Genomic DNA, 24,799 nt, shown 5'->3' with positions numbered 1-24,799 from the left:
AAGGGAGATTGTGAGTGTTGGAGGTCTTTAGTACCTTGCTGGCTCCCAAGGCAAACAATGGTGTGGTCCCACCCCACCTGGAAGGGCTCATGGAACACAGCAGACCAAATTTGTGGGTCAAAAGCTGAGGCAGCTTTCGGCTATGTCCCTCTCTCCCCACTTTCCTGGGGAACAGGATCCCTGGGTCCCTCTTGTCTGTAGCTGCTTGCCCCAAGGCCTAAGAATTCAAGTATGTCTGTTGGTTGGGGGAGGATGATGGCAGTTGCAGTTGCAGCTTTTAACTCACAGTTTTGCAGTTGCAATTCTTTTCTCTGCCCATTTCTCTTCTAGGCAGTGTCCAACCTTCCCCTAGTATCCTAAACCCTAGATGATTTTTTTCCTGTCTGTATCTGCCTGTCCTCTAGCTGTTTTTCTGGGAAAGAAGAGAGTCCCATGTCTTTGCAGTCCACCATCTTACTGGAAATTCTTTTGTATGCTTTTCACTATGACTGAGTTACATGATTCTATACCCATTGTTTAGTTAAAGAAACTGAACCACTCCTTAGTATTCAATTGGATGATAACATTTCCTAACATTTAGAAATTCTCATTGACAAGGACCTTTATTTCGGGCAACTTTATAGGTAAGAAAACCACCTGTTAAATTTAGTATAGTTCTTTATAGGCAAAAAGAATTTATGTTTTCAATTTCTACTCAAAAATTTTGTAATTCCTAATAGAGAAGAGGTAGATAGGGTACATAATAGAAGAGGCAGATTTCATCTAATCAGGCTCTGTCGTAGAAGATGGATTAGAATCAAAAGGAGCTAAGAACACCAAAATTTCTTTTTGCTAAATTATCTTTTATATATTGATTATACAGAAAAGCCTGCTTATATGTGAAGTGTTTATTTTAAGAGAAGGTTCTTTTCCATACTCTGCACTCGTGTAGGGAACTATAATCAGAGAGCTATCACAGAGATAAGTTAATATACTAAGACAAAGTTTATTTCATTTGTTGTATAAGCCCATTCATTTAGCTGACCAATAAATCATCGTTGTGTAGGAGACTGTGTCACTTTGACAGATAAGTCGGATCATGCCTGTTCTTAAGCTCCTCTATGCTTTGATATAAAACTATAGCCTTGAAAACTTCCTTAACTTAGAAAACTATTAAGAGACTATTATTTGAGTTTCTATTATACTATCTAAGATATTATAGTCCTACATTCTCTTACTAAATATTCATTCTAATATCATTCATAAATAAAAATTATGTATAAAAACAACTTGAGAATTTTTCGTATTTCTTTGTAACACCAAAAAAGACAATAATCTTTAAATAATCAAGCAGACAAAAAGAATTTGTTTTCAAATTTAAAATATTTTTATTTTCACCAATTTCAAGGACACATTTGTATCTTGTCTTATTTATGTTTGCATCTTGCCTGGATGACATTTAAATTTTTTTTTTCTGTTTTCCTTTTTTAAACATAAAGAAATGCATTGTTTTTAAATAAAGGTAAAGATAATAAGATGGGAATGGCTATTACATGGTAGTCACTGTGCCTCATTCGTTAGTCATTTAATTCACCCAAACAAAAGCTAAAATAATCACCTTTTCATTTAAATGCCAGAGGCTTCATTTTTATTTTCTCTACATAATGGAAGAATGTAGTTATTTTCTGTCTACTTGGGGTTTTTTCTTTCCCCTTCAGCTTCTCTAAACTTGCTTCTTGTCCATTCAAACACCTTTCTTCTTTCTGAGTGACCTAAGTACTATTTTTCACTTCATTTCCTGTTAGCACAGAAGTCTTTATCCAATCCTAGACAGTTGGTTCAAAGTTCACGACTATGGAAAATAGTCTGTTTTCTTGGTAGCCTTTACTCATAATTTATTTGACTTTAGTTCCTTCTTGTTACCTAAATTTTTAAAAATATTTTTCTGGTACTTAATTTACTTGATTCCTTTCTAACATTTGTTTAGTATTCCCTGATCATTTCCAACTAGATTTTGCATTTCCTGTAAAGGTCAAACTAGTTCTTATATTTCTTTATGAGCAATATCAGCGGTCAGCAAATTTGATACTTTCCTTCATTGGATTCAGTAAAATAAATGCAAGGGTTTTACTTAACACTACACACACATGCACACACACGTGCATGAAAAATACAAATAAATCAATTTAAGCCCTTGTGACTCTCTTGCAGAAACATGATGGCCACTTCACAGTCATCCAGTTGGTTGGTATGCTCCGAGGCATTGCATCGGGTATGAAGTATCTTTCTGATATGGGTTATGTTCATCGCGATTTGGCAGCTCGGAATATATTGGTCAACAGCAACTTAGTATGCAAAGTTTCTGATTTTGGTCTTTCCCGAGTACTGGAAGATGATCCAGAAGCAGCCTATACAACAACTGTAAGTTTATATTTTCTCTTCTGGTATAATTAGCTTGCTTTTAATTATAAGATTATAATTTAATATTATAAGAGTAATTCTGTTTTTGGTCTCCTAATTTTCTGTTTTCTTCTTTTATTTTCCCAATTTAATATGATTATTTGTTTGCCATATCTGAGTGCATAGTTGTTGTTGTTTTTACTGTTTTCTTTCTTTCATTGAACTAGTACCTAATTTTAACATCATCGTGAGGTCCATGTGATGACTGCACTCACAACAAATATGCCTTTGCCTGACGTCTTTTTGATACCTTAATAATAACTCCTTTAAATGGAGTCCTTTATAGGCCAATGATATAATCTGTTTATAAATCAGTGAACATTAGGTACCAGTGTTTTTCAGGTGACTTTTTATTTCTCACAGCACATTTTATGGAAAGTCTATGCACACTTAAAATGAACCAGTATGGTTTCCTTTGGAGAGATATCAGAACAGTCTAAAAACCTTTTTCCAAATAATACTTTTGGAAAATGTGAGCATGAATAAAAACTACTAAACTATCATCTGTAAATTATATTACCTCAATCTGACTCATGAATAGTTTAAATATTCCTGTATGCCCTGAAACCTAATTGATTGCATTGATTTCTTTGGTTACTGTTTTGAGTTATTCAGTCTAAACATCTCTATTGAGCTATCTTAAAGCCATCAGTTTCTGAAATTAGACTAAATATTCTTATTTTTAAACAAAATCTTCATTATTGACTCACTTGACAGTCTCTTCAATGAAAAACAAGTCAGTAAAACTATTCAAGATATTTTTACTCTGTTCTGTTCTTCTAACATAAACATTATTTTAAATAATGCAGCACCATTATTTAGTTTCCTTTTAATTCCTTTAATGTGTGGTTTTTGAAATTTCACTAAAGTACTCCAATTAAATGAAAATTTAGCATTTTGAAAGAAATATTTTATGCCCTTACTATATTTGCTTTGTAGAAATGCTCTATATTAATTTATCAAAGATATTTTCATTAATTTATACAACAAAGAAATACAGTTTTAAGAAAAATAATCCCTCAGAGCCTTATGTATAACAGCAGTATTTACTGATCTTTAAATTTGACCAAAAAGCTACATAAAAATAAAACTCTATCTCACCTGAAAATAAATTGTTCATTTTAGAAAAAACTGTATTTTCAACTCCATTTTCTACCTTTAAAATGTGATAATTACTTCATTTTTGCAAGACCCTTACTTTCTTCTCTCTTATGTATAACTTGAACATTTAGAATTATAGAACAATTCATATAAGATTTTTCTATTTAACATATTATTGCTAACCCTGGACAATAGCATTTTAAGTTATATTTAGTAATCATGTATAATCATAAAATATAATATTTATAAAACTCAGTTATAGTCTACTAAAAGAATAAAACAAACTAGGAAATAACTACTATACTCTTTCTTTACCTACATAGTTACACTTGAAATTACTTATTAAAATACTATTTTAAATGCTTTTTTAAAATGGAAAGTTCATAACTAAATTTAATATACTAATAGAATAGGCAAGGTAATGCAAATATTGATGCAGAAATAGATTATCTTGGATAAAATTTGACATCCAGAATGCAGGCATGTTCCGTTATCCATGACTATAGAGACTGGGAAGCCCAAAGCAGTGCTGTTGTAAATTTAGGTGACTACAGGATTAAACAGCAAATTAGTTAACCAGAAAACTAACACTCCAAAAAGTGATCTGAAAAGCTATATAATCTGCCTTGTATAAGAAATAAATATCTCAATTTAAGAGGTATCAATTAAAATTAAATGGCAAATAATGTAATCAAGTTCTTTTTTAAAAATCTCAGAATAACCTTACTGTTCAGAGTATCCTGAGCATCAGTTGGAGTAGAGAAGAGGGGAGATAATTGAAAATCATTATCATCATAAAATTTTAAATATTGGTAACTAGGTATGAATGATAAATAAGGAGGATTTAAATATTATGCCAATATTTATAGATTATACTAGTTCAATAGAGATAGTATTGATCAAGGAAGAAAACCCTGTTAGAGGGGTTATTTTTAAATCACACACATGTAATATGCAGAAACATATTATCTATATTAAAAAATACACTAAAAGTAAATAAGAAGATGAGATTTACAACCAAATATAAGTAGAAATTCTGATATTTTCTTCCTACAACTTAAGAGTGATTTGCACACCCTGCTTTAGTTCTAAGACAAATTTATTCAATATGTACTCAAGACAGTTTATGATGGAGCTATCTTATTTCAAACCCTATTCCTTGGAGGGCCAATAACCAAATATTAACAAATTCTTGAGAACAGATAAATGACTACATAAAGAAGGACCAAGGGAAACCAAATGTAGCACAGAATAGTAAAACCTGCAAATATGCAGACATCAGCAGTGGGCAATACAGCAGGAAAGGCAGAAACAGTAGTAGCAGAGGATTATTTTTTGGGTAAGGTACTTAAGCCCTGTATTACTCAGGGCTCGACAGAGGAATAGAACTGACTAGAGATATATAGAGAAAGAAACAGAGACAGAGATAGAGATAGAGACATATATTATAGGAATTGGCTCATGCAGCCATGCAGACTGGAAAATCCAAATTACTTAAGGCAGGCTGCAAGTTGGAAACTCCAATGAAAGTTTCCGTTATTCACCCCAGGAGAAGCTGGATGCCTGAAATAGAAATTTTCCTTCTTTCTGAATGTCAAAAATCAACAGTTCTCAATTTAAGGCCTTCAACTGATTGAGGGAGACTTTTCTCATTGCTGAATGCAATATCCTTTGTGATTACTAATGATTTAAATTCATGAAAATTTCCCTCATAGTAAAATCAGGCTAGTGCTTGTTTGAACAAACAACTGGACATCATAACCTAGCCAAGTTGAGATATGAACTTACCCATCATAGTCTACCCCTTGGCAACCATACACATCTGTTTAAACCACATTGATTGGCTAAATAAAATAACAGTCATAATTTCACCTAACATAGTTCAATTGTCTTATGTACAACCAGAAAGACACTCTTTCCCCATAAAAGGATCAAGTTTGTGGATAATATTCATTCTTAAACTTGATATCCTGTAACTTAAATATAATACTATAAAGTTAATACAACTTATTTTCTATATTAAGGGGATAAGATAGGGAAGAAAACAAAGATATTTGCTTTATGTTTATAGATGCAAATGTATTCATAATAAAAGAAGGAAGAAATACTCAACCATTACAATCCTCATTTCTGCAAGTGGTCACATGGACTTAGCCTATATTTATGAATTCTTTCTTCTCCTACCCATTCAATATTGCCTGTGTTCTTAACAAGCACCTAAGCAGGTCATGGTTCTTTGCCTGGTGGGGTGACTCAAACCTTAATTCCTGAAGGGACTTGGTAATTGATAGTCTGGCATGGATTGGGTTGTTGCAGTTTCCCATTGTCCTTAATCACAGGGCATGGTTGTACTAAGAGAAGCCCTAAGGGGTCTCCTGTATTCCAGGCAAACTCTTCCTTATCTCCATTGTATAGTAGAAGTCCCTTTTCTGCTTGATAATATGAATAAATCATCACAGCTAGTACCATAATTCCCTTCTTAACCTATAGATTCATAGTCATGAGGACCCGAAAGGTGACTAGGTGGCAGTCTTAATTTACAGTACGATTGAATCATTTTGGAAACACTTCTCCTTTTTAGCTAAGACCTCTAGCAGAACGTAAGGTCATGGAGACAGGAATCAAAAATTTTTTCTAGAGGATCACTAGTAGTAATAGTGGGTGGTGCAACTCCCATTTCCACCCCTTGATTCCCAGACCCAAGAATCCTGGCTGTGGAAGAAACAGCACCGTAGAGTGGACCTGAATTAAAACCTACATATATAGTCTCCTGGAGAACATTGCCTCAGCCCTGCAAGGTATTGCTACACAACTGGTACCTTTACTGTGTCTTCAAAAGACCATTCCACTATTCTATCAATCCAGCTGCTTCAGGATCATGGGAACACGGGAAGCCTAGTGAATTCCATGAGCAAACGCCCATTCTTGCATTTCATTGGCTGATCAGAAGCAATGCTTATCAGAATAGCATTGCTTCTGATCATCATTTTATAAGGCATTTTATAAACCCACAAATAGTAGTTTCAGCAGAAGAATTGCATGCAAGAAAGGCAAATCCATGTCCAGAGTATATATCTATTCCACAAAGAAAAAATTCTCCCTCTCCCATGATGGAAATGATCTAATGTAATCAACATGACACCAGGTAGCAGGCTGATCACCTTGGACAATGGTGCCATTTCAGGTGTTGAGTGTTGGTCTCTGCTGCTGGCAGATTGGGCACTGGGCAGTGGCTATAGCCAGGTCATCCTTGGTGAGTAGAAGTCCATGTTGCTGAGCCTATGAAAAACCTCCATTCCTACTACCATGACCACTTCATTCATGAACCCTTCGGGCAATGACAGTAGTGGCTGGGAGAGTGGCTGACTGGTATCCTAAGAACAGATCTTCCTATATATTTTATTATTAAAATCTCTTCTGCTAAAGTCATCCTCTGGTGAACAGTCACATGGGACACAAATATCTTCATGTTTTTGCCCATTCAGAAGGTCTTTATAGCCACATGCTTCTCCCCTAGACATGTTTGTCACCAACTTTCCAATTATGTTCCTTTCAAGTCACTGACCATCCAGCCAAAACACTACATGCAGCCCATGAATCAGTATATAAACATTCATCCAGCCATTTCTCCTGCCAAGCAAAATGAACAGCCAGGTGCATTGCTCAAAGATCTGCCCACGGGGATGATATCTCTTCACTGCATTTCAGGGATGTCCCAGAAAAGGGATGTAGTGATGCAGCTGTCCACTTTTAGGTGCTACTCGTATTATCATATAGAACCATCTGTAAACCAGGCCCAGATTTTCTCTTCCTCAGTCAACTGTTTGTAAGAGACTCCACAAAAGGCCCTAGCTGAAGCTGGGAAGGAGAAAGTAATGTGGCAGACGCTGGAGTCATGGGCAGTCGGGTAACTTGCTTGTGTTATGTGTGCCTTTAGGACCTGCTTGAGCCTGATCTCATGTATACCACTTCCACTTGATAATGGAGTGTTACTGGGCATGCCCACCCTTACGGCTTCATGGGTCAGACAACACCCAGTTAATGAGGGGCAACTTGCATCTCATGGTAACTAGGTGATCAATAGTTAAGGATACGGTTTATACAAACATCCAATAGCAGGCTAAACACTGTTTCTCAAAAGAAGAGTAGTTAACTGAAGAGAATGGCAGAGCTTTGCTCTAAAATCCTGCAGGTCTGTGCTGGGATTCTCCTATAGGAGCCTGCACAGGCTAACAATATCATATCTATTTGCTACTGAATTTTCAAGCACCATTCGATCTGCTGGATCATATGGTTCATGTGGCAAGGAGTTTATAGGGTAATCTGGACCTGTGGCAGAGCCTCCTCTTGTTCTGGTCCCCACTCAAAACTAGCAGCTTTTCAGGTCACATGGTAAATTGACTGAAGTAAACCCAAATGAGGAATATGTTGTCTCTAAAATCCAAAGTAGCCAACTAGGTGTTGTACCTTTTCTTTTCTGGTTGTAGTAGGGGCCAGATGCACCAACTTATCTTCACTTTAGAAGGGATATCTGGACATACCTGACACCACTGGATATCTAGACATTTTAGTAAGATGGAAGGCCTCTGAATTTTTTTTTGGCATTATCTCCCACCCTTCTGACATGCAAATACCTTACTAAAATGCTACAGTAGTTACTACTGAATGGACCTAGTCCATTCAATAAGATATCATTGATATTATGGACCAGTGTGATATCCTGTGAACAGAAAAGGTAATCACGTTTCCTGCAGACTAAATTATGACATAGGACTAGAAGTTGATGTGTCCATGAGTAAAGGTATATTGCTAGCCTTGCTAGCTGAAAGCACACTGTTTCTGGTGGTCTTTTCTAACAGATATCAAGAAAAAAATTATTTCCAAATCAATAGCTGCATACCAGGTATTTTAGTTTTGCAAAGGACTGCCAATGAAAAGTATCAGAAATTGGTTAGCTTGTATAAGGGGATTTATTTGAGATAAAACCTTACAATTCTAAGGCCATGAAAGGACGAAACCAAGACACCATTGGCTATGCTTTCTTACCAAAGTTGGCTGCCATATGTTGAATCAAGATAGCCACTGATCTCTGCCAAGGTTTGAGCTCAGCTGAGGGCAACCAGACATATAGTAGGGCTCATCTGCTTTTGAGCTGCTCTGTGTGCCAGCCTCTTTGAGCCTCTTGGGGGTTTCTCTCCTTGCAGCAGAGCTGTGGGCAAAACTGGAGTTTTTTCTCTCTCACATGGCAGGATCAAAGATGGTGGCTTCCTTTCACTGTGTCTGTCTGTCTGTGTTTCTGTTGATATAAGTCTTAACAAGGAGGTAGAGACTCAACCTGAGTCAAACCTCATTGACATAGTCCAATCAAAAGCCCTAAATTGATCTTATCAAGTAATCTAATTAAAGGAATCTCATCTGAATTTAATGCAATCAAAGAGTATCACACCACAGGAATAAACTAGCTAAAAAACATAATCTTTCCTCTTTGGGATTCATAAAATAATCTCAAACTACCATTCCAGGTAACAGAGATTTTGATAATTTCCTCATGCAATGATACCACATCTGGATGAGCAGCTGCCATTGGAGTTGCCACCTGGTTAAATATAAAATAATCCACTGTCATCCTCCAAGATCCATATAGGCCAGATAAGAGAGTTGAATAGGGATATGGTGGGAATCACCACTCCTGTATCCTTCAAGTCCTTGGTGGTGGCACTAATCTCTGCCGTCCTTCCAGGAATGCAGTATTCATTTTATTTACTATTTTGCTAGTTAGAGGCAGTTCTTCTGCCAAGTGGCTTCCACTTGGCCTTTCCTACCATAATAGTCCTCACTCCACAATTTCAGGGATCCAGTGCAGGGATTCTGCCAGTTACTGAGTATGTCTATCCCAATTATTCATTCTTCAACTGGAGAAATAATTACAGAACGGGTTCATAGACCAACAGGGCCCTTCATGGGCCCTATTTGAACTGTAGGACCACTGAGATATTTTGGGTCTGCTGGAATGTCAGTTCAGAGCCAGTATCTAATATTCCCCCAAATGTCTGAGCATTTCCTTTCCCCCAGTGAACTGTCACCTTAGTAAAAGGCTATATATCTTTTTGGGGAAGATCAGGAGGTAGAATAACAGAATAAATCATTGGCAAAATAGCAGGTTCTTCCCCCAAGGGGAACTGGCCTTCTGTTCATTCAGGGGGTTCTGGCTCTACAAACTGTCTCAAGTCCGAGAATTGAGAGACTCTCTCTCTGTTTTTGTGATTCAAGTTAGTCTTTTGTTCACTCAACCTAGAACTCTTCTGCCTTACAGATGAAGTAACAATATAGTAGACCATGCATCTAGTTCACTTCTAGATACCCCACGAACAACTACCCAATGCCACAGGTCTCTGCTAGTCAGACTGTTCTCATTATGCTTTGACTCTGCTATTCTGTACAGTAACCACACCTGCTTTTTCTTTGGCATTTAAGTGCTGCTACTTGGCTCCTGCCAACATGTTATCCAACCATTCCTGTTGTATAAAAGAATTGGTTCATGCAGCTGTGTGGACTAGCAAATCTGAATTCTGTAGAGCAGATCACAAGTTGGAAATTCCAAGGAAGGTTTTGATTCATTCCACAGGAGAAGCTGGCTGGCCAAAGTAGAGACAGAAATTCTTCTTTCTAGGCAGCGGACTTGGCCCAGTGGTTAGGGCATCCGTCTACCACATGGGAGGTCCATGGTTCAAACCCCGGGCCTCCTTGACCCGTGTGGAGCTGGCCCATGCACAGTGCTGATGAGCTCAAGGAGTGCTGTGCCACACGGGGGTGTCCCCCGCATAGGGGAACCCCACGCGCAAGGAGTGTACCCCGTAAGGAGAGATGCCCAGTGCGAAAGAAAGTGCAGCCTGCTTAAAAATGGCACCGCCCTCACGGAGAGCTGGCACAACAAGATGACACAACCAAAAGAACACAGATTCCTGTGCCGCTGACAACAACAGAAGCAGACAAAGAAGACACACAGAACAGACAACTGGGGTGGGGGGTGGGAAGGGGAGAGAAATAAATAAATAAGTAAATCTTAAAAAAAAAAAAAAAAGAAATTCTTCTTTCTGACTGATGAAGTGTTCAGTTCTCCCTTTATGTCCTTCAATTGATTGGATGAGGCCTGTCTCATTTCTGAGGGTAATCTCCTTTGTTGATTGTAGATGTAATTAGCCATAGATGCAATAAACTAACCAATGATTTAAATCCATGAAATACCTTCATAGAAACAATCAGGCCAGTGTTTGCTTGACCAAACAACTGGACACCATAACCTAGCCAAATTGACACATGAACTTAACCAGCCCAGGTCCTGTACTAAAATAATTTCAGACCCCTACAAAGAAACTTCAAGAACTAACAATGGTGTTAAAACCAAGAAATGTACATTGAGAGTCAAAGATAGAAGGAAAAAAAATGTATGAAATGAGGACCTAGATGAGGACTGAGACCTTGAATTTATGTGCCAGATCTAGAAAGGGCTTACCAGGTAATAAGGAGGGATTGATAAATTATTCTGGATCGTACCTAATGATACATAAATAATTGGTGATATGTGGCTAAATTAATCTGCATAAAATTTACTGAGAGTTTGACTTGTTATCATTTGATTACGTGGTCTCCTGTCTGGTTAAAATATAGGTGCTAAGAAATCACTTCCTTTTCTGAATCTGACACACATTCATTCACATGAACAATTGTTTTATAACTGACTCCGTAGGAGGGACTCCTCTCATTTGAATATTGCTAAGCAACCCAGAATTAAATTTACAATGAAAATGTTAAGCCTCTTTGCTCTCAATTATGTAAATGAAGCCCTATTTTCCTAAAAAAAGAATATCAAAAGATATATTATGGCTCACACTCATCTGTTTTAAGAGATAAGTTCTATTTTAAATATGAGGGCAACTAGTGTTCATATATTTTTTAATTAGAGTAAATACTTTTCTTATATTTTAAAGATTAAAACAGAATGGAAAAATCATTTATCACAATACCTGCAAAAATTCTATGATTTTTTGATTCTTACTTTCAATTATGTTCATTTTGTTTTATCCAATAAATCTTGCTTTCTTCTTTGATAGCAGGAATTCTAGATAAGTGCTTCCTTTGTTGAAATCCTAAACCTCTTACTGACAGCTCATAATCTGCATAATCATAGTTCTTTTAACATTTTATTTCTATTTAGTTCACATTCATAGGATCCACTCTAAGTTTAAACACTTAACCTCCCCTATTCAATATAGTATATGAGAAAAGTCAGTCTCCTATCAATCTAAGAAGGTGTGGTCTCACCCAGCATGGAGATAATTATAAAAAATAATGGACCATCATGGGTGAGATGTATTTGCATGTACATATTCAAGTTGGAAAAGATCTGAACAAACTTCCTCCTTCACCTATTTCAGGCCTTTATAAACTGGCTTGGTTTTTTAAGTAAATTTCTAAATTTTGAGACATGTCCAGTTTCAAGTGTGACTATTTTTAATAAAAGCAGATAAAATTATTTTAGATTATTCACTCTTCTGCCTTTAATTACTATAATTTTACAGGAGTAATTGAGATTGCCTGGAGATCATGCTTAACCTTCTCGTAAAACGTATTAAAATTTTCATTCATTTTTATCTCTTTTAAATAATATGTTGTTAAAAGTTACAGTGAGAAAGTTTTTAAAATGCTTTAAGCATAGAATCATATCTGTTGTACTGAACAAAAGAATATTTTTAAGAAATCTTTTTAATTTCTTGGATTTTGAAAAATAAAACTTTATCCTTTATCCTACCACAGGATTCTGTACATCATATCACAGATGGTAGGATGACACCATGCTAAGATACAATGTGCAATGAAATGCATCCCGTGATAAGTCTACCTTAGTTAAACCAGGGTCAAACTGAAGAATGACTCTTATTTCAATTATTCCTTAAGCTTTACCCATGCTAAAAATGGAAAGGCTATTGCAGGATAGGCACAAGGCAGACCCTTAGGTAGAAGACTTATGCTGACTAGCCCCTAAAAGCTAAGTATCACAGCATAAATTGTATATAAGTAATGTCTCCTACCAGAATTCAGTCTACTACTGCAGATATCAAGTAAAGAATATGGCAATTTTTTTAAGCAAACTTAAATTCAGAAGGCTGTGTAACAAGAAAAGAAAAGGAGGAGAAAATTAGTGATGTTGTAAGAATGCTATTTGAAGATTTAAATAATTTCTTGCTTAATAAAAAGGTGGTAAGCAAATGAGCCTTGGAATAATGAAAAACAATAAAATCCAGGCTGGATGAGCCAATTTCATCATCAGGAAAGGAGTTGAAGCATTTGGGAAAATTTAAAAATGAGTCTTCACAAAAAACAGTTCTCATTCAAAAGATACTATGAACACAGTCAATCAAAAACAGTCAAATATTTTGTTCCCAGGTCCTGGGGCCAAAAATAAACTAACAAAAAAGTCAAATATATAGACCATCATAATTAGCTGAAGAGGAAGAAATAGATATGCCAACTCTAGTTTCCCTAAATTCAAACACAAAGGTGCCCTTAAACCAGCAATTGTCTGATGGACCAATTCTTGAGAAGAAAATCTGAAAGTTGTTATTTGTTTTCCAAGATAGTTTTTTTTTTTTTTTTTTTTTTTGTAAAGGCAAATATAAAGACCTAATGTATAAAGAGCTATGTTTTTCAAAGTTAGTGGTGTCCACACCTTTAGCCCAAAAGCCATTAGGCGGTTTTCAACAATGGAGATGAAAAAGCAATAAAGCTTTATACTGAATTAGAGAGAAAATGTGTGAAATGCAGAGTAAGAGTCTTCTCTGATAACTGTTGAAGGGGTGAATGTTATATACACCAGCGTAGATCATAGACTGATAACTCAAAATCCTAATGGTAGTTCTCTGGGTTGGTGGCATCAGAAGGGCACAAAAGTTAATGCTCAGGTATCAATTAAATGAAACTTGTGAATTTGTATAATAAAATAATATAAGATATTGCTGAACTTCAAACTACATAATGTTTGTTTTATTGATTATAATATGAATTTTTAATGTTGATTTTTGCAGTAAAGGTACAGTATGGGATGGTCCCCAATTGCGAAAAAAATTTTGAAAATTTATGAACCATTTCAAAAATCTCAAACATAAGTTGGAAATGAGAATCGTAACAATACTGGATAAAGCTAATATCTGAAGAGTCATTCTCTGAAATGTCCTCATCTCTGAATCTTAGGAAAGTGTGGTTTATCAGAATTATAGACTTCTTTGTAGTAAAACAAATGCAAAGTTGAAGACCCTCAATCACAGAGTTCAAAAATAGCTGAACAAATGGATAGTTCAATCTGAAATCTTGAAAATAGTGAGGATCACCTAGCTCAAAGTCATATGGACCATTGAGAAGTGCAATCCTACTTTGGGAAAACCTCCATCTTGCATTTGTGCAAAAAATGTACAAAAACCACTGTGGTCGCTTGGAACTATGTACCCCAGAGAAACATGTTCTTAATCTTCATCCATTCCTGTGGATGTAAACAGACCTTTCCAAGAAATTAATTAAGGTATGGCCTAACTGAATCAGGATGAATCTTAATCCTATTATGAGAAGCCTTATAAAGAAGGCCACAGAGTGAGAGAAAGCCCCAAGGGAGCAGCCAGAAGCTGGAACTCAAGGGAACCAAAAGCCAGGAAAGGCTGTCATGCGTATTGCTTTGTGGCAGAAAAGCCAAGGACCAAGGATCACTGACAGCCAGCATCAGAACATCATCGCCTTGATGATTCCTTGAGTTTGGATTTCTAGCCACAAAACCATAAGCCAATAAATTCACATTCCATGGAGTTGTATTGAGATGGAGGCTCAGGTGCTTTCAAGAATCAGCTCAACCCATAACCCTCCACCATGACCAAGAAAGGGACTATTGCTGGAGGCATAATGGACATTAACACTGCTTTACAAAATGTGAAGACCACCCTTATTCACCATAATCTAATACTGAAATCCATGAAGCTGCCAAAAGCTTAGACAAGTACCAAGCCCCTCTTTGTGTGCTTGCATCCAACTCTGATGAACCTATGTATGTCAAGCTGGTGGAAGCCCTTTGTCCTGAGCACCAAATCAACCTAATTAAGGATGATGACAACAAGAAACTAGGGTAATATTTAACCCAACCCTTTGCTTGGTATTTGTTCAGTAACTAGGAGACTAAAACAACCACCTTCTTATGTATCTTTCTAGTATGCATTTTAAAGACAGGGACTCTAAAGTCTTGGAACTGGGGAGGTATTATTGAAAACAAGAGATAGCTGAGGAACTCCCACCTTTCTTTTCAGCACTCAAGGTTTGGTGTATGACTACAAGTAGCTTTCTTTTTTTCTGAAGAAATATATCCCTTTAGTCTTGTATATAACTCTGGAGGGTAGGAGATTTATCTTTCAAATTTTTGAAAACTTTCCAGAACCCAGAATAATTCACTACTTAATGACTGCTTAATTAATTGTTTATTATAAAACCAATAAGAAAAAGAAGACAGAAAGACAGCGATTGAAACTATATAAGAACATTGTATTCAGTATAATTGCATTAATTTCTTCTCTTATATCACAGTTACAAATGAATAAGCCTAAAATAATCCTTACTATATTGTAAAAAGATGTGATTTTGCAATAGGAAGCAGAAAATGTAACAAATATTGAAACACAACAATGGGTCAGGATATTCTCAAACAGGCAAGAAAATGCTGTTTAAAACCTTTAAAAATACTCTACCAAATGCTTTGAACACAAAAGGATGCCAACAGCATGGGTAAGAGCCAAGACAAATGATTTATAAAATAACATAAAACATAATATTTTAATACTTACTGTGGTGTTTGAAGCTGTATGTACCCCAGAAAAACATGCTCTTAAGTTTAATCCATTCCTGTTTGAACCCATTGTAAGTAGGATCTTTAGGAGAGGTTATTTCAGTTAAGATTGTGTAGTCAACCTCAGTAAGGATGGGTCTTAATCCTATTACTGAAGTCTTTTATAATCTGAGTGGAAAATCCATGCAGAGAGAAAGAAAGCCACAGGAGGCAAGAAGCTGAACCCTGAAGAAAAAGAAGAGATCAAGAGACAACACTGTGTGGCTTGCCCTATGATAAGCAGATGTGGTTCAACCGATTGGGCTCCCATCTACCATAAGGGAGGTCCTGGGTTCACTTCCCAGGGCCTGCTTGTGAAGGCAAGCTGGCCTGCACCCACAGAGAACTGACGGCCCACACCACAGAGAGCTGGCACAGCAAGATGGCGCAACAAAGGGAGACAAGCAGACACAGAAGAATGTGCAGCAAATGGACACAGAGAGCAGACAACAAGCAAAGCAGCAAGTGGGGGGCAGATAAATAAATAAAAATAAATCTTAAAAAAAATATAAATCCCTGGAACACCACAGTCTTTGGGACAACAGCATAGCCTTGATGATGCCTTGAATTGGACTTTGTTTTAGGCTCAAAATGGTAAGCTAATACATTTCCATTGTTTAAATCAATACATGTCACAGTATTTGCTTGAGCTAAAACTAAACTAAAACACCCACAAACATCTTATATTTTGGTCCTCCTAACCTAAACGCTAACCAATAAGGAGTAATCCAATGCCAGTCACAGTTCTCAGGATATTCGGCATACACCTTGATAAGCAAAACCACTGGAAATACCAGGTGCTGTTTATTTTTTTATCACAACATTCAACACTTTATAATTTAGAGTTACTCTCCCTGCTCCTGATGATTTTAGAACAAACTCTAGACTAAACTGATTTACTGTAAAGGTCAACCAGCAAATGTCCAGTAAGCAGAGAGTGCTATGCTTGTTGACATTGTACAGAAAAAAGACCCAGTAACAAATGACATACAACTGCAGACTTTAGACCTATAGTTTCATGAGTATTATCTGAGTAAATAAAGTCATTACCAATACTTAATTGCTGTTTTCATCTCTGATGTCAACTGAATGTTTTTTTCCCTCTGACAATGAAAAACTGGAAAGAAAACAATAAATACAAGATAAATCACTTGAAACCTCTGTGGAAAACCTTACTGCTTTCAGTTGTAAAGATCTTTACATCAATGGCAAATAAATTGAAAAAAATTGTCAGTTATTTATACTATTTGTGGCAGAACTTGTTAGATGCCTTCCTATCCTACTGTCATTTTTTTCTTGCTAATAAAATTTTGAAATTTGGCATTTGCAATGAGTCCAGTTCAGGAAATAAATCGTGGTTTGTATAAGCCAGTGTAGTTACACAATTCTCCTTTGGCACTGAATTTTTATACGTTGGGACTTCTCAGAAAATTTTTAGCTGAGGCCTACTAGGAACAGGTTTGAATGGAGCACTTTCAGGTATTGACCTTTCCCTTTCTTTATTGCCTTAAATATTATTTTTGGAGGACATGAAATTTAGGGCTATAACAACCACCTTGCTGTCATGAAGCCACAGGTCTAAGAAGACAAACTCAAAATGCTGAGTCTTGCCAAGTAGAAAGATCAAGAGTCTGGGTCTCTGGTGAAATTGTTGAACTTCTACCCCAGTTTCCACAAACATTATTATGTGTCTTATTAGCTGAAGTCCTTAATATTTGGTTATTCTATAATTCTAGGACTTGTGCTGAAGGAGTCTAACTAATATAATAACAAATAAGAAAACCTCAATATTACTAACTAATTTTAAAGAGAACAAAATGAAGGCTTAAATAAAATATCACCACAACCATATAAACTGACTAGATTATCAAAGGGAGAGATAACTATAACTATAACTGTACAGTTACATGGAGGACCCAGTAATCATCATTTATTCATTTAACATGTATTTCTTAATATCACCAGGCATTAAGTTGGATAATGGAGATAGGAGTGCTCAGAGTCTGGAGAGAAGACACATATTAAATAATTATGCTATTGAATATTTCATTACAATCTGAGACTTCATACAACAGATGTTTATTGAGATCCGACTATGTACAAGACACTGTTCTGGGCATTCTTCAATTCCGATTAACAAGTCTCTCCCCTGGGGCCAATGGTCTTAAGTGTGGTAAGACTAAATGTAACAAACAAAATAAATGTAGAAAACAAATTAATCTCTAATAGAGGTAAATACTACTCATATGAAAAAAAAATGGGAAGCTGCCTTGGAAAGACTGACCAGGGAATGTCTTTCTAGTGAAATGGCCTTTGAAATGATACCAGAAAATTGAAAGGGTACCAGCAAAGAAAAGATGTAAGGTAAGGGGAAATCAAATATAAAGGTCCTAAACTTGAAGTAAGCTTGGCCTATTGTAAGGGTCAGAATCAGGCCAGGAGAGTTAATACAGAGGATAGGGGAGAGTAGTAGGAAATGAAGACAGAGGACCAGATCATGTGAGAACTCAAAGGTCATGGAAAGAATTAGACATTTTATTCTAACTATAAGGGGAAGCAGTAAGTAGAGGATGACAGAACAAGATTTATATCTTAAAAGATCACTTTGGTTGATATGTTGAGAATTAATTGTAGAGGGATATGAGAGTGATAGCAAAGTAACCTGTCCGTAGCCCTCTAAATGGGAAATGATGGGAGCTTGGTATAAACTGGTACTAGAAAAAGCTGACTTGGGCTATATTGTAGTGCTTGTTATGCCTAGACATGAAGGGATGAGGGAAAGAAAAGAGCCACAGAAGAATCTTAGAATTTTGGCTTAAAAAACAAGATAGCTGGTGGTGCCATTTACTATAATGGTGATAGAGCATATTGAATTCCTTCCCTCTGCAGAGATCTATATTCTTTAATGCTTATATTTGCATAGTAGTTTAGTATTTTCAAAAAGGACTCTCATTTTCTCCCATTTGTGCCACAGAGAAGTCTTACAAAGAAGGCAGCTTAGGTAAATATTTCTATTTTATACAGATAAGGAAACTGAGGCCTAAAGAAGTGAAGTGATGTGCACCAGTCTAATGGCTATTACATTGGAAACAATGTCAATTAGCCATTGCAGTAATGGCACTGGTATGGGAAATTCCCTGTCGCACAGTTGAATCATACTCCATCTTCCAATACTTCCCACTGCAAATTCTCTTCTATCATATACAAACTCTCTTCTCTGAGTCCCAAGCAGAAGGGGATGGACAGCAGTACTTGAAAGTGTTTGAAGGTCAGGAAATAAAGGGAATGTTTTTGGTGATATAAATTACATATGCAAATATATCTCAAACATTAAAAATAATCTCAGGAACATGAATGTGGTATTTTTTTCCTTTTACTTAACCCACTTTTTAAAATTCCCTGTAATGAATATTTTACTTTTATGATAAGGAAAATATATTTATATATGCTATAAAAATGAGAGGGAAATAACCCCTGAAAGAGTTCCAACGTATCTTTCTTATCAGTACATTTGAATTTTTTTCACATTGGTTCTAGTGACTAAACATGTTTGATTAATTTAATGAAACCCCTCTAATCAAAGAGATTACTGGAGGTCATTTTGCTGGGAAACATTTATTTTAAAATGAAAGAGAAATAGACAAAGGAAATAAAGAGTACCTTTACTGATTTTTAAAATGGGATTCTGGGCAATATTCCAAGTAACCTCAATTTCTTCCATAGGGTTTCAAATTCAATACCTAACCCTCATTGTCAACCCAGGACCTAAAATTGAACCCCATAATCATCAACTTTTCCAGGGCTATAAACAATCATTAGCAGATCTAAAGCTAGAGAGAGCCCTAGAAAATCTTGAAGTGTACTTTTTTAAAAGATAAAATATTGAATTGCAAACATTATAAAAATTAATTAGCATCCCTGTTTAGAAATAATGCTTTTTATCCTTTTGCTGTTGTTTTTTACCTGGCTAGCTCCTGGTGGGTTTATGGTAGCTACTCCCTGATCTTCTTTTCACAGGTCACCCTTTTGCAGGAATGGTTCATTACAGGAAAGCAAAAGAAGGCCACTAAAAAGATGACTGCAAAGTCATCTCTCCCTTGGGTCTCCCTCTCTACAAGAAATAACTTTGAATGCATCCTAGATCCATCAATATTTTCATATATTCAGATCATGCCCTGCTTGAATTAACATAAGCACACAGTTTCTCTGTAACTAGTTTTGCTTCTTTAAACTTACAGTAAGAACAGGAACACACATTATTCAGTTGTTTACCCATGCTCTTAATCGGTGTATAATATGTGTCACAAACAGGCAGCTGCTAAATGAATTATAAATAAAGATGATTTTCTAGATTACTCTTGCCTGTATATATTGCATAATTTAGGCCCTCACACATTCTGGTTCTTAATTCTATTCTTTTTATAGAATTGAATCATTACCTTGTTCTTGTAGTGCTTCAAAAGTTTGTTTTTCAAATATGATATAACGGTAAAATCTCTTTAAGGGAAGGCAACATTTTTAATTTAAGGTTTATAGCAAATATTTTTCTAAAGATTTCCTTTTTTTCCCTCAGAAAAGTGTTCTGGCTATGGCTCTTACTAAGTTGAAATTTGCTTTAAAATAATTGCTACTAAAAGAAAAACATTAACTCAATAGAACCAAGTTGTACTCTCATGAAGAGTAACAACTAACAAAGAAGCCAAGTGGTAAATGCTTATACCCCTGTCTCCCCCCTGCCTTACATAGGGTTTCATAATCAATGCATTTCAATAATCCAATATGAATATGGAGTTCATCAGTAGTGAAGAAAACACTGTAGATATAATATGGTAGACATACTAGTGTGTTATAAATTTCGGGCTCTAGTTTTAATCATTGTTTGGTCATAATTCAATGAGCAAACGAGTCAATTTAAAATCCTTCTTCCTCAGTTTTGACTTCTGTGAATAGAATTAATAAAACCATCCACTCTCTACTTCACTGAAATATTATAAGAACCAACAGGATAAAAAATATGCTAAAGTATGGGTGAAAATCTCTATTGAAACTAACAAGAGAAGAATCATCTAGCAATGGAAGAACTTTTATCATTGAAGTGGCTGACATTAGTGGCCACCAGAGGTTCTGAGTGGAGAAAGAGGGGAAAATAGGTATAATATAAGGGTATTTTCAGGACATTGGAGTTGTCTTGCATGATGTTGCAGTGATGGATACAGGCCATGGTATATTTTGTCATAACTTAGAAAATTGTGTGGGACAGAGTGTAAACTATAATGCGTCCCATGGTTAGAGGCAATGCTTCAATATGTGTTCATCAGTTGTAACAAATTTACCACACTAATGAAGAATGTTGTTAATGTTGAAAAGTGTGGGAGGAGGGCATACGGGAATCCCCTATATTTTTTATGTAACATTTATGTAATCTAAATTTTCTTTAAAGTAAATTAATTAATTAAAAAAAGAATCACCTGATAACACTTATTTAAAATGCACATTCTCAATTTTCACTCCCAGAGATTCATTTTCATTCAGTTGGTCTGGAGGGAGGTATAACAAGGTGTGATCTAGAAATCTGGGTTTTTAATAAATCACTGTCTTGATTACTAACTTCTCTAATACAATCTAGACATATATCCAAGTATTTCCTTCTCCAGCTTTATACATCATTATATAAAACAAAAGTCACAAGCAGGTAAAACACTTGCCAGTACAGTGGGAATGGGTATAGAAGAGGAGAAATGGGGAGTGAATGATGGAAAGTTCTGGTTACACTAAGAAAAGAGCAAATTACAATAAAAATTAATAGCTTTTCTTACATTCTAAACATATGATGTTATTTCATCTAGCCTGTGTAATTTGTTTTCAGTTTCTAATACAAGATAGCTTTTATTATAACACATAAAGAGTGAAATTATTACCCCAGGTATTTTTCCTGGTATTTCATTGTATTTGATTGAGTCAAAATACTCTACTTTGCTACCTTCATCTTGCAGTTTCTTCTCTTTAAAAGTAGATGGAGGAAGCAGCTGTGGCTCAATCAGTTGCTCTCCCACCTACCATATGGGAGGCCCTGGGTTCACGTCCCAGGGCTTCCTTGTGAAGGGAGGCTCGCCCATACGCGCCAGAGAGCCGCCAGCCCAGGTGCTGTGGAGAGCTGACTCAGCAAGGTGACGCAACAACGAAAAAAGGGGGGGAGACAAGCAAAAAACGCAGAAGAATGTGCAGTGAATGGACAACGAGAGCAGACAGCAAGCCTCAAGTGGGGAGCAGGAATAAATAAATAAATACAGATACAGAAAAACACACAGTGAATGGACACAGAAAGCAGACAGCAAGCAAAAAACCGCAAGGGGGATAGGGAATCAATAGGTTCCCAATTTCAAAGAAAATATTGTGAAATCAACAAGGGAGCCCCAAATAAAAAAATTAAAAAGTAGATGGAATTTTAGAGTTCTGGAAAATGATTAAGTCTTGCTTTGAACATGCCTTATAGGAAATAGAGGAAACTGCTAGAATTGCAGTTTACAGAGTTTTGGCCTAGACTATCCTTTCTGGCTCCAAAATGAAATTCATTCTCCACACTCAACATTGGAAATTACAATAGTCTTAGGATCACTTTATAAAAACTACACATGCTGAGAAAACAAAAGCCCTAAATTCAGGGGGGGAAAAAGAACCTTTGTGAAATCAACATTAAACTATACTACCAAAGAGTTATGTTGCATTTGTGTAGATATGCCTCCTTAGAGTGAATGAATGGGACGCAGGACACTTGAAAAGTTTTCTGGAAATGAAAGAGGTGATTTTGTTTTTCCTAGTTTAATATTGTCTGAGATAGAAGAAGTATATTTTAGTAAGCCCTGATCTGTAAGGATATTACTTCTGTGTGTGTATATTAAAGCTCAATAACCTTAAATACCCAAAAGAAGGAAGAAGGGGCAGTATAAAATGATTGACTCCTGATATTTAACAAAGACGTTTCTCAGATTTTTATTGGGAGTCCAACACTAAAATTTAAATTGATTTACTCATAAATCAATTTAAGGCATACTGGGAAAAATAATCTCAGTGAAAAGAGGATCAAATGTACAATCAGAAAAGGAATTGTTAAAGTAAGTAGCATTTGTTTAAAACAAATCAGATGGAAGAAAGGAGTGAAGAGAACTTACATGGAAAAGAAAGTAAAGCATGCAGACTTTTCACTCCCATTTTTAAGTGACAGTGTTGAGATTGCTTGTATATAAATGAAACTCATAGTTTTGGGAACATTTAAGAGACCATGAAAATGTCCCAAAAGGCAAGAGGATAACCATGATTTTAGAAAGAGGTTTGAGGCAATAAGAGGTTCTATAGATCTGGGCTCAGTAGTTTATATCAAATGCCCTATTCTTTATAATCTTGATGGTACATACAGGGAAAAAAGGGTGGGGAGTATATAAAGAAAAACCCAACAATGTGATGAAACCCTAGCTAATGAAGTAAGAAAAGTAATATACAACGGAACATGCATGCATTCTGGATGTCAAATTTCATCCAAGATAACCTACATGTGCATCAATATTTGCATTACCTTGCCTATTTTATTAGTATATTAAATTTAATGATAAGCATTCCATTTTAAAAAGCAGTTAAAATAGTATTTTAATAAGTAATTTCAAGTATAACTATATAAGTATACAAAAAGTCTAGTAGCTATTTCTTGTTTTATTTCATTCTTTTAGTAGACGAATTGTAACTTTTATAAATGTTATATTTTGTGCTTATACATCATCATTATTAAATACAATTTAAAACACTATTCTACAGGGTTAGAAATAATGTGTTTAATAGAAAAACCTAATATGAATTGTTCTTTAACTACCAGAGATGATAATAGCAATTGCAGGCACTATTTTGAAGAATAAGTGATACATGTTTTATATTTGGATATGTTTCCCCAAATTTATTTATTATGAGAATGGTAATATATAATTAATCTGGAATGAAACAATTCTAAATTATTTTCCTCCATTATTGCAGATTGATTATACATTAGGTTATATAATCCCTGAATTTAGACCACATTTGTTCAAATAAGAGCACTCCATTCTACCACCACCATAACAATTTCATTAAGTTTTAAAATAGACAGAAAAAAAAAAACCATTTTAACACCTAGTAAGATCATATGGGAAACCATTTGTAGATGCTCATTTTTCTTATCCTGCATCAGAGGAATATAAGGAAGTCTCAAGAATAGTCTAGTACATTTTCTGTTACCTTTTAAGTCTTATTTCTGGCTAAATTTTCCTATTTTTTTAAATATCTACTCATGAAAATGTGTAAAACTTTGACAAGAAGAGGATTATAATAATCATAAACTATAATATCATTCATAATATTCCCTTTTGTATTTTGCACTGTTTTCTTGATTTATTTTTAATGTCTCTCTTCATTTTTACTAGTTTTCTAACTTTCAATTTTTAGGGTTAATTTAGGTCACATTTCCACCAATATAATTTCTAATAAAAATTTTTAAAACCTCATCAGTTCACACTATTCTTATATTGTATCCATCCTGTCATTCACATTCATAGAAAATGCAGTTTAGATGAATGTGAACTTAATAATTTTAAAGGCATTGAGACCAGATTGTAAAATCCATTGATAAGTGAATTAGGCCACAATTTATAAGAGACAGACAAACAAGAATGAAAAAATCAGAAATGAAGTATGAATATGGTACCCTCTGACAGAAATATAACCCATTAATACAGCATTCTGTAAGGTGTACTCCTTGCCTGATTTTGCCTAAGCTCAGAATCTTAGCTGCTATAGTCAGAGAGTGTCCACGAGTACAGATATTTCTAGATGACTATATCTGGAAAGTATTTTCCAATATTGGAATCTTTGAATGACAAAAGAAAAAATAGCCTGGACCCATGTTATGAAAATAGAACAAGATACATTTTATCATTTATTAAGTTAAATCTAAACAACATACCAAAAAAAGGCACCCTAATATTAAATCCCAGTCTATTTTTAGTAAAACTTGGTAAAAAGTATCTACGACAATGACAAAAGGTTTTTTTATTGGTCTATCTGAATCCTCCTTCCAGTTTTCAACGACTTCTATATCTTGTCATTTTTCTCAATCCATTTGCTCAAAGTTCACTTTAGGTGTAGTCTTTTTGACTGCATTTCTAAGGATAGTTAAACTTTAATAAAGTAGAAAATACTAGCTCCCTGCTAGCTTTGTATCCGAAAATAACATCTCTTTGGTGGTGCTGTAGGCCTGCCAGTCTTATTCTGAGACCTCACACTGTGCTGCCTCTTTTTATATAAATGGAAATATTGATAAGGAAT

General features: G+C 35.4%; 1 protein-coding gene across 16 annotated transcripts in view; it reads left to right on the top strand.

Annotated features, from left to right (window-relative positions):
- Window positions 1–24,799, top strand: part of EPHA6 (EPH receptor A6) — a 975,172-nt gene that overhangs the window by 835,441 nt on the left and 114,932 nt on the right. For all 16 annotated transcript variants that reach the window (XM_058296026.2, XM_058296023.2, XM_058296024.2 and 13 more), the window contains one exon: window positions 2,191–2,400. In XM_058296026.2, coding sequence (XP_058152009.1) covers window positions 2,191–2,400 — 210 coding nt within the window. The remainder of the gene's footprint in view (window positions 1–2,190; window positions 2,401–24,799) is intronic.

Source organism: Dasypus novemcinctus, chromosome 4 (assembly GCF_030445035.2).
Source record: "Dasypus novemcinctus isolate mDasNov1 chromosome 4, mDasNov1.1.hap2, whole genome shotgun sequence".
NCBI lineage: Eukaryota > Metazoa > Chordata > Mammalia > Cingulata > Dasypodidae > Dasypus > Dasypus novemcinctus.
Note: the sequence above shows the minus strand (reverse complement) of the source record. Positions and strands in the feature narration are given on the sequence as shown.